General features: G+C 40.8%; 1 protein-coding gene across 1 annotated transcript in view; it reads right to left on the reverse strand.

Moving 5' to 3' along the window:
- AIG1 (androgen induced 1) overlaps positions 1–13817 on the reverse strand; it is a 1879081-nt gene that overhangs the window by 186017 nt on the left and 1679247 nt on the right. The window contains exon 5 of the mRNA XM_078646963.1: positions 10505–10668. Within this exon, the coding sequence (XP_078503089.1) occupies positions 10505–10668 (164 nt within the window). The remainder of the gene's footprint in view (positions 1–10504; positions 10669–13817) is intronic.

The raw sequence follows: 13817 nt of genomic DNA on the forward strand, positions 1-13817 counted from the left end.
GCTGGTGCTGCTGTAAGCAGCACCCGCCGCAATGCCAAAATGGCATGTTGCCATGCACAACATGGCAGGCACCGCGCGGTGCCTGCCACCTTGTGCATGACAATGTAGGGGGGTACCATAGGTACCCTCTAAGTGCAGACCGCCACCTCCCACGCTCCGGTGACCCGCAACGGCCCCCCAAAGCTATTCCCCGCCAGCCATTTGTCATGGAAAGGTCTTTGAAGACCCAAATCCTAATATGGATGGCGGTGCCTGCTAGGCACCGCCTCCATATTAAGGTCATATTAAGGCCCCAGTCCGCCCGGCGGCAATCAGAACGATAGCCGACCGGTGGAAAAGCGGTGGACACAGTTTGCGTCTGCCGCAGTACCCCCGCCATTATAATATGGCGGGGTAAATTGGGTTAGGATGGCGGGCGGATTGCCACCGCTGAGCCGGCGGTGGTGATCCCCCCGCCAACCTAATCACCACCAAGTGACAGTGCTCAGAAAAGTTTGGGCTTGGTAGTTTTCCTTTGGTGCTGTATATCTCAAAGGCCAGATGTATTTCTGGAAATATTTTCGAAGGCTAAAGAATAAGATCCAAACAAATTCAATCTCCTTGCTCGGGCACAAATACAAAGATCCTTCCTCTTCCAATGCTTCTGCTGGACAGAGAAGCACTGGAACACACAGAAGCTGCCTGAAAGTGAATCAGAAAGAGGAGATAGGGGGGGGGTGCTGGGATCAATCCGTGTTCATCCTCTTATCCTAACCTACAGGTTTGATTCTTATGTTCATCTATTGGAGGAACTTGGCTGCTCCTTCCACCCTCTCTCCCAACTCCCTTCCTCCCACCAAGAGCAAAATGTGTTGCTTGAGCTGGTGGGTATGGCTAGGGATGAGCTGTGGGCAGTATTACCTGTTCATAGCCCTTCATGTAGCCCCACTCACCAGCTTGATCCTTGGATGCACCTAAGAAGGACGGGAGAATCCCTCCCAGGCCCATACAACATGGGTGTGACACCACTAGTGATATTAAATGTATATAAATGAGTAAGCATGGTGGCGCCTCATTTGGGAGTTTGCTGGTGCCCAGAAAGGATCAGGCATTGGCATTCTCTTTTCACCCACCATCAGGGCAAGGAGATGTTTGTCCCTCAATAACCAACAGATGAAAATACGAAAAATAAATAATGGCTGGCAGGTGTGGTGGCCTCTTTGACCTGTTGATGTATGTATATGCCATAAGGGAATCTTTTTGACACCCTTTTGTGATGTATATATGCCAATATAGAAACAAAGGTTTAACATTGTCACCACACAAGTTAGTGGCTGGCTGACAATGAGATTCAATCTTTTTACAACAAACATAAGAACAACAAAAAACACCATTCCAAAGGTTTGGGAAATTTAAGAACATAAACATTACTCTTCACATCAGTGAGGTGTTGCTAGGGATCTTCTTGTAAGAGCTGTTCTCAGAAAAGGGACAAGATGCACATGTGTGGATATTTGTGCCACTGACGGAGAGAGGCATCCAGGCAATCACATGGATAACATGATACGTTGTGAACAGAGCTGAGATCTTTTCCAAATTAAACTGATGATGCCACCAACTCTATAATAATCCCACTATATTCTCAACTCACCTGGAGCTGCGCCATTAAAACTGTCTGCACTTTAAAATATGCTGAACAGAAGAGATTTTTATGGATTCTAAATCCAGCCAATATAAAATAATTTACGTTGTAGTAATAATTTAATGCTGGGAAGTCCGCTGAAAAGAGTAACTATCTTTTACTTGAGACCAGTATCCAATCTTCTTCATTCCTCAAGGGACACATTTTACATGTAATAAGATGACACTAGGCTGGTTTTCAGATAATCAAATTGAGCTTTGGGAGCTGGTGAGGCACAAGATAAATTCACCCAAACCAGTGGCCTGACCTTCGCATTGTGGTGGAAGATCAAACATTATTTCGAGCACAATTGCATGAGAAGGAGCTACTCTTTATCATGGAACACACAGTCACACCCACACCAATGATGGTAATTCCACACCAGATTTTGGGACATGTCTATATGCAACCTAGGTATTTATCTGAAAACTGAAGTATTTTTGGAAAGTCAGGCCTTCAAAATTGTCAAACAGTACTTATGTCAAAATAAAGCATGTGAAAGTCACTGCCATTGCTTAACTCACAATGTTAAATGACAGTGAACAATGACCTTTTCCAATTGTGTTTTCACTACAAAAATGTCATACACATTGCTGCCTCAGAAAAACTCCGGCACAGCTAGTCATGAATGCTGCTGCCAAATTGAACAGTGGCCTCTCTATAGAGTACATGGTATTCCAACAAAGTTTTGAATAAAAAATATTGTGATTGACAAATATGTGCCAATTATCATGATGTCAAAATTATTATGTGACAGAATATAGAAGGTAAGAGGTGGTGGGCCCGATTCACAAAGGTAAACTGAGATGAAAGTCTTTACAACTTTCGGTAGTCACAAAGGGCATTTACGAGTAGTAAAGGTACAACTTTGTCTTAGTTAGGCTAAAGGCCAAAAGTTAAGTTAAACTGAGAAAAAAGTCTTACTTTACTACTCATAAAAGCCCTTTGTGAATACTGAAAGTTGTAAAGTTAGACTTTCATCCCAGTTTACCTTTGTGAATCGGGCCCTGTGTTTTTAGTTATTTAATATTGATTTTTAAATATGCTTGTATATATTATTATTTTATTTAGTATAGTTGGATAAAAAATAATGTGTAAGTAGTTTGATAAATATTAGATCTTTTTGTTTTATATGTATTAAATATTTGTGTTATTTTGTTTATTATAGTTTGTAAGTTTTTAGATGAAACTATCATTTTTTTATTTAGTTAGACACTTACTTTATTGGCGGGTTGTTGGGCTTGTAGGGGTGTAGAGTGGAAAGTTTTTTTAAAAGGTAAACAATGTTATTTTGTACATTTATAATTAATTTTCTATGTAATTTAATTGTTTAACTGACAATTTGTCATGTAAATTATTTAACTGACTGTCATTTTAATTATTAAAGATTTTTTAATTCCTTGTTAATTGGTTGATCAGTTTATGTAATGATTAATCTGTGTTAATTTTATATGTATTACTTTAACATTTTTATTGTTCTTTAATAATTATTTAATATTAAGGCTCCCGGTATTCCTTTTAAACAGATTTTTACATATAAATACAGACGGAAAACTATTTTTCCTTTGTCTGTATTTATAAGTAGAAATGGTAAAATACTACCGAAACTGATTCAGAGACTTGTGCGGCACAGCCGTGTTCCAGCCCCTCTTCCTGATTTAGATCGTTGGTTGCATGATAAAATTCCTTACTATGAGAGTCTTGAATTGACCTCTGCCTGTCCTATACCACTGCTGACGTGCCAGTTAGTTTCTTTAACCTAATCATGGTTGGATCTGTGCGTCAATGCATGCACGTGTCAGCACCCCAGCAAGTTTAAAGCTAAAGTTAATGAAAGGGAGGGTGTACATCTATATTTCATCCTTTGAATGGTGCAGAGCAAGGGAGGGGTAATGGTCGTTCATGTTGTCAACCTCACTTAAAGTGGACAAGTGAGTGAACCTCACTCCCGTATAACGCTTCCCTGCGCCGCCTTGAAACTCAGGCTCTACATCTCGTGCAGGTGCTGTGCTTTAAGCACTGCCCGGTGTTAAGGGAGAAGCTACAGTTGAATAGGGCTAGTGCAAATTTCCTCTATGAGCTGCACGTATGTTCCTCTATTTATTGATGTGTAAATATCTGACTATTCAGAAGTATGAGCGCATATTCATTCTAAAAGACCAAGGCCTTGCGATATTCAGAGATGGAAGTTTTTAGCTGCAGGGTATGGGCAGAGCAGGGTGTGTAGAGGAGGGAAGTCCACAAAACAATAAATAGCTGGAGAGGATGGGGGGGTGGCCCGAGTTTGGCATGTCCTCCTGGCATGCGGTGCATGGTGATCAATTACTGCTGGTTGCTTTTCCCTGACTGGGATGGGGGACTGATTACTGTTCTCAAGAATTTCAGAGACTAGTGGTTTATGTTGTCTTTACTGTTTTGGAACATTGAACGTTGTAACTATTAAATTGAGAGGGAGTACTCTGTCTTTTCGTGTGCTGCACTGCTGTGGTCAAGAAGCAATAGTCCCCTGAGCTCTGTCACTGACTTGGAGGGCTCCTCGCGGGTCACCCTTCTCAGTGTTTTACAAAATATTGCTTTAAAACCGAAATACACCAGTTGATGGAAGCATAGACAACAGTGGACCACAACTTGTTCTATATCATCGATCTCGGTTTGTATGCCAAAAATTACACACGTCATGCAAAGCAATAAACGACTGGTGGAGGGTTGCAAAGAGAAACAGCTGATATGGTTCTCTATGGTACTCTGACTCTTGGAGCTTGAACATGTGCTTTTACTACAATGGCGAAGTTTTCAGATGAAAGTAATGAGTTTACTTAATTTGGCGTATATAGAAATCTCTCTAAATCTATAACAACCAGGTGAAAGTGTGCATTGACTATTTAAATAAATGTAAAAAAATACTAGCTGCAGCGTCTTCTTTTGCTTGCTACAAAAATAAATGTGGATGAATACAGATAAAACGAGCAAAAAATAAATATAGAGAAATACAGACGGAAATGTTAAAAGAATAAATACCATAAAACCGGCGAGCCCTATTTAATATTAATAATTAATTAATATTATTTAATAATTACTTGTAATTGTTTGCTAGTGTTTTTTTTAAAGATTGTACGGAGGAAAGTATTTAATTTAAAATATGAGTAATTGATTTTTTTTAAATTTTACTTTTTTATTTGTGTTATAAAAATTCTCTTTTAAAATGTAATTTTATTTGCTTCATAGTTAATAAGTGTATTCTTTTAAATATGTTTCTTAATATTCAAATGCTTTATTTAAAAAAAGTAGGAAGAGCGAATAGTAAATATGGCACCCCAAACACCAACATTTTCCCTTCTTTTGTTTAGGCTGGAGTGGGAATAGTAAATTTGACGTCCGCAAAGTCCAACACTTTCCAGACTGTTGCTCAGATTGGAGTGAAAATAGTAAATCTGGCCACTTTAAAGACACACTTTCCTTATTTTTTATCATTAAATAATATTTATTGTAAAATATTATGTTGATTAGTTTTTCAATTATTTCAAAGAATATATTTCAGTTTTATGCTTTTAAGTTATACATTTATAATATGTTTTTATAAAATAGATATATGTTTTATATAATAATACTTTTAAAGTTAACATATGTTTTAAAGTTAATAGTGTGCATGATAATACAATTTGATATACTTACTCATTTTCTGACAATATTGTGGTGTTCTATATTTCTAATTAATGGAATCTTCTTTCTCAAGCGGAACCTGAAGAAGCAAGACTCGTAAGATTGAGGAATTTGCTAATTTAATGTCTTTTATGTAGGATTCACTTTCACTTGTTATATTTTATGTTTCTAATGTTTTTCTTTTTACTGCTGTTTAGGGTGTACATTCCAAATACATTAAGTCCACCCAATGAAGGATTATTTTCTATAGTTTTATTTTTTGATTATGTCTTGCTCTTTCAGTGCCAAGAAACCTTGCAGACGTTGTATTAAATATTGCAATTAACATAACATAAAATAAAAAGAAGTGTGCTGTGCAGAAGAGAAGGCTGGATACATGATAGATCCTAATAGGCATGAATTTGACAATAAAGAATTACAATTATTTAGTTACATCTTATCCAGATAAGGAATGCACCCAGATCCAGTAAAAGGCCATGTACTAAGAAAAACACCCATAACTGAAGATGTGGGGGACTTGCTCTCATTACTAGAGATCACATGCTACTGTGCAGACTGCATAAAGGCATTTGAAAGCACAAACAAGTTCACTGTGACATTGTACCAGGCAGTAATACAACATGGGGCAATAGCGATACTGTGGGATTTGATTTTCCCTGGTATGATAGCCACATTAGGATGTCTGCTGATAACATTGTAGTAGCCAACGTTTTCCAACCATTTACAACGGAAAAGCTCAGTATTTTGCAGTTTTTGTTGTGAAATCTGTATATGGAAAAACACTGGGGCAATGCAAAATTTGCAGACAAGTTGGAATGCTGGTTCAGGCACAAACACCCATTAGAGCCAGATCTGTAATTACTCACCCAAAAGAGAAAATACATGCAATGATAGCAAAAGTGTTTGAATGGTCATCAGCTTGCAGTACCTCACTTCAGAAGATCATAGACGTGTTGCTCGCCATTAATCACAGAAAACAATTGTAAAACATGCCGAAGTGCTTGGATGGTTAACTGCCTATGACATGGCAATTGAGAAGATCAAAGATAATGTTGTTTATCTATACTTAACTCACACCATTCATGCCAGGCAGGTGGGGCTAGTGGCAATCTTTGAAGATCACAAACCTGGGTAAGGATCCTGTTAAAAGGAGCTTTGCAGGCTTTAAATGCACTGAACCTAAACAAAGGAATAAAACCTTGGTAGTTCAAATGAACATTATCATATGCTTCTATGTGGCGAAGTGACTACCGTCATGACAGACAGTAGTGGCTGCTACTGGACAGGTGTGGTGTGGTGGCGGGGGGTGGAATAGAGTGAATGAAGAAAATATATGTACTTACCTGGAACGTATGGCCACAGTCTCTCCTCTGTCCTCTCCCTTCTTCCTGTCTCAGGGACTAGTTGGCAGCAGGAAGCACCCGGACACACAGGCTCCCCTGAGCCAATCACAACGCTGCATTGCGGGGTTGTGATTCTTCTGAGTACCGTAGTTCGGCGCTCAGTTGGGGACAGGGAGCCTGTGCATGTTCCACAGCAGTCTTTGTAATGCAGCCTGGTGGGTAACATGCAAAGTGTGCATGACTGCCCAGCCCAAGAGAGCAGGCCAAACAGTCATGAGCACTTAGGGAGTGCAAACCACTCATCCCCCTGCCCTGGCCAGCCCTGCCGCACCACTGACTGCAAAGGAAAAACTAAAATAATAATAACATTGCGTTATTAGCATTTTATTTTTGAGCAGTGAGGCGATGCTTTCCTGCTTTAGCGGAGGAGCCGCCGCTGATGACAGACCACCACATACTCACAACAAACTATGTTAACGTGAAATCCAAGATGCCACCTTGCATCAGGGACATTCATTTAGTGAAATATGGTTTCACTCTTGTGCACTATTGTTCACAAACCAAGCAATGAGTATAATCTGGCCAGGAAAATCTCATGAAACCCACTACATTCAATGGGGATTCATCCCTCATTTGAGTAAGGATACATCCACTTTGAAATTCACGTCACACAAATAATAATTGGGCAAACACAAAAGGTCTCAAGTCCACTTCAGTGCTAAATGCTTTCCTCTTAATATTACGCACCCTCCAGTGCTTATTGATTACTTGAATATGACCACAAAGCAGGAGGCATCAATACAAAATGTAAAAAATTCTATGTTATCATATCTTCATAGGCCCTGTGTTTTTCTCCCTCTTCAAAAGACATCCAGCAATCTCCATTAGCTATCCAGAAGTTTAGAGATGTTTACAGACAATTTTTCGACACTGATTATCCAGAAAAGTACAATTGACATGTGTTTTGCGGTACTCTACCATGAAATCCGCCAACCAGAAAGTACCCCTCTTGAATAAATATTATGTTGATTCAGTTCTCTTTTTTTCTTTTCATTCATTTTTTGTTATTGATTCAAAATATTAGCCTATTTACATCTTTCAATTTTATTCCTATGAAATCAAACACTGTTTTTAAGAACATTACATCATGGCGGTGTTTAACAACAGATGTAGCCCTTGGAAGTAGGCTATAAGGCTAAATTGTCGAAGAGAGGAAGATTTGAAACAATCCACTGTCTCAATATAGAGATATTCTTCTTGCATCTGTGTAGATCCAAGTTTAGATCTCCTTTTAAAAATACATGACATTTTAAAATCTATCTATAGGAGGCATTGAGACATGTGATCATGACACACATGCTGGCATCAAAAGCTGTGACAGGTGGTAAGCCCTGGATGTACAATTCCTTCTTTGTTCAATCTCTGTAAATGATTCCACAGTTGATTTCTGAGCTGCCCAAAGAGGGTCTGCAAACCTGTGGTTTGTCTTACACATGATCCTCTACGATCCAGTGTTAGGTCTCCCGGAAAGCTGTGGCTCACTGATATGTGTTAGTCAGCTGAAATGCTTACCAAGAGAATGTTACCCTTCTGTGATGCCTTCTGCCAGCCTTCTGCAATTTGCAATAGTATCTTCTATAGGACGAGAAGTGCTCTTGGCTGGATGCAGGTAGATGTGTAATCTGCTCAAAGGGTTGTGATGGTTATCAGTAGTGTGTTGTATATTGTTTTATCTATTATATTTCACAATGCAATCGTTCCCATAACGAAGGGAGATATGTTGTATCTTAGGTCTTCCTGCTGCTCAGTTAGAATGCATGTAATGTGGAATGTTGTATGAATGGAATGTTAGAGGTTGGTGAATGTCAGTTGGGTGAGGGCTGAGCAGCAGAACAGCTGCTCCTGATGGGGTTATCGCTTTATCTTATTATCTAACATCTTAACTTAAATAAAGTAACTTACTTAATCTACTTGGAAATACCGGCTTCTTTCTGATTACATCATAGTGCATGGTAGTAAACAGTGTCAAAGGTCACTGACAGGTCCTGGTAGCTTAAGAGGGACATTTCCATTGCAAATGTTCCATAGTGCATCAGCACCTACCTAGACTGTAGCTGGAGAATTCAGAGCCCATATGGTGAACTAAATTCGACTGATGCATTTGCCTTCAGATTTAGCACTTTCTCCATAAGTTATAATATTTTCCATTACCATTCACTTGAAATCAATTCCTTAGAAGCGTCCTCTTGGTTTCTTAGCACCCAATGATATTTCAGGGTAATTATGATGCAGTACCCATATGGGGCCCAATTCGCAAATCCCCAAATGATTTCCTTATTGGTTCACAAAACTACCTTCTCCTACACTGAAATTAATTATGGGGGTGGTTCCATGATCTTCCCCCAATGGAGGGTTCAAGCCTTCCTTTGACAGGAATAAATTCCTGACCATTTCTAGGGTGAGAATAGGCGAAAAAAGGTTTTAATACCCACAAACAATGATGCTTGTGGGTGTGCACAAGATTTCAGGAGATTCTCATTCTAAAAGACCCAGTCCCCACTGCTATGCTTAGATTTACTCACGTAACACTTGTTGTGTGAGTAAATCTTTTATATTATTTTCAATGAGATGGGGGTGCACCAGGAGAATGAAGTCCATCATGTGCCACTATTGAACCTTCAGTTGGGCAGTTGGAGCTTCTGATTCTTACTATCTTTGAGCCCCGATAAAGTTCCCCGTGAGGGAATGAAACACGTTGGCTGAGCCTTACATACTTCTGATGCAATTTGTGAGAATTGAAATAAAGAACTTTACTGACATTACTCAATGATTTCTGGACTTCATTATCCTGGTGCACCCCCATCTCATTGAAACTAATCTTGGATCTGAAAACATGGGCGTCAGGCAACGGCTGGTGCAGGTGCTGATAGCACAGGAATATAATATATTGGAACTAGTGTGAGGTGCAGAACTGGGGTCCACTGTTGTGAATCTTTGACATAAATCTTTATATATTAGTAAAACTATCATTTGTGAATGTCAGAAGTGGCCAGTAGACTCCATTGCACAGCTAACTTGTGTAGGTAGCTTTTTAAATTTAGCACATGTTAATCAGTCACAGAACACTTAAAGCAAACAGAAAATTAATTGGTCATTAATGGAAAAAATACCCTTATATCTGGGCCTAAAGTTCAGAAGTTAATCTTTTTCAGATCTATAAAAAGCCAAAACCTTGTGCTGGAAAATACACTGAAAGAAATTAGTAAGGAGTAGCATAGATAATATGTAATGTGGCTGTCAAATATGTTACAGTTTTTTTGAGTTCTCTCCTCTCTTGTTCTGCAGATTTAACAACATTGATTTGGTGGCTACAACAGTGAATTCAGCAAAAAGCTGTGTGAATGAAATAGCTAAAAAAAAGCTTCAGTCAGGCCACTGATGCCATTGCACTGCATACAAATGGCTTCCCATATCACAGGGAACTTTTTTATTGTGTTCATGAAAATGGGTTTCTATATGAATTTTATATTAATGAAAATAGTGTGTAATTGTGGAAAACATCTTCTAATTTCAGGAAGAAGTTCTACATCCTAAGATCCTAAGCACTGTTTTCCAACACAGGGAGTATTAACCTTCAGATTTAGCACTTTCCCCGAAAATTGGTTACTTTCCTATTGTTGCTGAACTCTAACTCAGGCCCAACCACTGTCCACATATGCTGGGTCACAAAGCACTATAGTTGAGCTTAGCACCTGGTGTGATTTGTTTGCATGCTTCTAAGAGCAATCGCAATTTTTTCAAAGTATGTTAACAACACTACATTTCCTGATAAATAACTCACCTTTTTGTGTATCCCAGATGTAACTGTTGAGTACTTCTCCCATTATGTAGTAAATGTTCATGATAAAGGTAACAAACAGAAAGAAGATGATCTTGGCTCCAGGGCTGATATGATCCAGAAGAGGGTATACCCACACACCAGTCACATGGTTAACCCAACACATCCTACAATGCAAGCAAAGGAAGTCTGAGGGGTCAGTGAAAAGATTGCATGTCTTGATCAGTTTATGTTTCAAATGCATTCAGCTTGCGCTTAAATTATGAAAAGACTATAGTTAAATGTACACACACAAACATATTGTGATAGTAAACAACAGTGAGCGCCCAATGTTTTATAAAAAAAAGTATGTTTTTTCAAACAAACAATGCACAGTTGGTTTAAAACAGAGAGAAGCAGTTAAGTTGTAAATCACATCTACTTGCATGCTCAACTTATAACAGAAAATAAAGCTAACATCGGTCACTGACTATCAAGTACATACAACCACATATTCTCTGGAGTAAAGGACCTACTAGCTTCTCTCTTTCCACCCACTGTGTTACAATTTAGCCCCCAGTGTTAAAAAATGACCCCTTTGCAGTATTAGCAATATTGATCTGGAAATAATGATTCTCTCAAACAGTGTTAGCAATAAGGAGCCATCACGCAGAATAAGCAATTGTGACTGCTTAGGCAGAAGAGAGCTAACATTGCACTTTGGGCAGTATTAGTAACAGTGGAAGTTGGAGCTACACTAGAGAAGAGATCGGACTTCATCGGATGCTGGGGGCGAATAATGAGATCCTCTGGCTGTTGCATTTGGCATAGAGAAGTGGAGATCTGGTGGGGGACTTGACCACTAGTGCCCCAGTACCTGCCTAGTGCCAGGTGACGACTTGAATGGCAAACCAGGTCAACAAGCATTGGCGAGTGTAATGAAAATAATTAACAAGCATTGGCGTATGTAAGGAAACAAGTCAACAAGCACTGGCGAGTGTAAGGAAACAAGTCAACAAGCATTGGTGAGTGCAGGAAGTATACCAAAACAAGCAGTGGCAAATCCAATCAAAGAACCGACAGAAAGAACTTTGTCAGTACGTGTCTGAGTAACGGGATCCCGCGATGTCTGGATTGCGTCAGGAAAACGCTGAGCCCGGTCCCATGGGTGTGTTGGGAGTATCGTTCCTGCGCCCCCCGGAGCCCCTCACTCTTGAATCTGGTGGGGGTATGGGCTTGCGGTGGCAAGAATGGTTAGAAAAGTTCATGGACTTCGTGATGGGGTCCCATGTAACGGATGCTGGACAGCAACTGATCGCTCACAGGAACCTTGTAGGCGAGGAAGTTGGACAGATCATAAAAGAGTGGCCTGCTGCGTCCGCTGTTCATACGCTAATGTCTGTGAAGCGCTCAACCGCAAGTTCTTGCACAAAAAGAATGTCGATTATGAGCGATATACATTTAACCTGGCATCCCAAGAGAAAGGTGAGCAAATTAGTGTATTTATCACACGTCTGAGACGTTTAGCAAAATATTGTGACTTTGATCATTTTTCCACGGAGGATGCCCTCCGATTGAGAGTTATAGAAGGCTGCTTGTCAGAGCCCTTGAGACGCAAACTGCTTAAGAAAAGCTACCCACTAGATGAGATTGAGGAAATGACGAGAGTCGATGATCAAGCCGACGAGCATGCGAAGAAGATGGAGGCCGGGAGAAGCGAGAAACGTGAGCAGGCGTTCAGGATGCAGTCTCGACAAGTGCATGGACGGTCCCCACCACAAGTGCGCTCCTCCAGATCCAAAAAACAGTACCACCCTTCAAGTCGTCGGCGCAGAAGCTCAAGTCGCACCAAGAAAAGATCAGAACGACAACTAAAGTGTTACAGATCCGGCTACGATTTCCCACATGCAGACACATGCCCAGCACTAGGTCAAAGATGCCGGAAGTGTGGTAGAGACAACCACTTCGGAAGCATTTGTGGAACTCCCCACAAGGATGATCAACGAGAACCTACCAGGCAATATCGTCCCTCAAGCAGCCGTCACCATGCCAGAGCAGTACAGGATGGACGAGACACATCCACTGGGTCGTCACACTCCAGCTGTCGCTCCTGCCGAACACATCGATCTCGACGGTCGCCATCCAGAGGGTCAAGATCCCTTTCACCCATCTCACAGAACTGCGACGAATACATATGTTTTGTAGCGGATCCTAATCGTCTAAAGGAATATCCATGGCTAGACATCAGAATTGGTTCCCACCATGCCAAGTTTGTGCTGGACAGTGGGGCGTCGCTAAACTATATACCTGTAGCGGAATATCAAAGAATGAGGACACCACCCAAATTGATCAACGCCAATGTGCGAGTATATACGTGGATGTCAAAGAAACCACTCCCCTGTGTTGGGAAGTTCCCGACCGATCTATCATATCAAGATCACATCATCCAAACCTACATCCATGTCATTGATGGGCCTGAGGCGGACTGCTTACTATGCCTGCCCACCGCAGAACGGCTAAGACTGGTGGACATACTATACAAAGTGGATGACAAATTAGACATCACTCAGAAGTTCCCTAAGCTTTTCCAAGGTATCGGGAAGATGAGAAACTGCCAAATTAGACTCCATATCAACGAGCAAATCACTCCAGTGGCACAACACCGTAGGAAAATCCCATTTCACTTACAGGAAGCCGTGGAGAAGGAGCTCCAAGACTTACTAGAGGCTGACATCATAAAGAGAACTGATGGACCGACACCCTGGGTCTCCCCGGTTGTAGTAGTTACAAAGAAAGGAGAGACGGACCGAGTCCGTCTATGTGTGTACATGAGAGCGCCTAACACCGCAATAGATAGGGAGAGGCACCCAGGCCCCCCACATCAGTAACATGATCACGTCACTCAATGGAGCCAAAATATTTTCAAAATTGGACCTTAACACAGGATACCACCAACTGGAGTTGCATGAGCGGTTCCAATACATCGCGACATTCTCAACACATTTAGTGCTGTTCAGATACAAAAGACTCAGTTTTGGGGTGTCATCGGCCGTGGAAATTTTTCAGGAAGCGATTAGAAGAACGATCCATCATTTTCCCCATGTATTGAACTATAGTGATGACATCCTGGTATATGGGGCCACCGCTCAAGAACATGATAGCGTGCTAGATCGGGTCTGCCATGCCCTGATGGAAGCCAACCTCACGCTCAATCAGGACAAGTGTGAATTTCATAAGCCAACGCTGAAATTCTTCGGCCATGTCTTCTCTGGAAATGGCATGAAACCGGACCCCGAAAAAGTAGCCGCGCTAAATGATACACCGAGCCCAGGAGACG

This window comes from Lissotriton helveticus, chromosome 6, assembly GCF_964261635.1.
Source record: "Lissotriton helveticus chromosome 6, aLisHel1.1, whole genome shotgun sequence".
In the NCBI taxonomy this organism is placed as follows: Eukaryota; Metazoa; Chordata; class Amphibia; order Caudata; family Salamandridae; genus Lissotriton; species Lissotriton helveticus.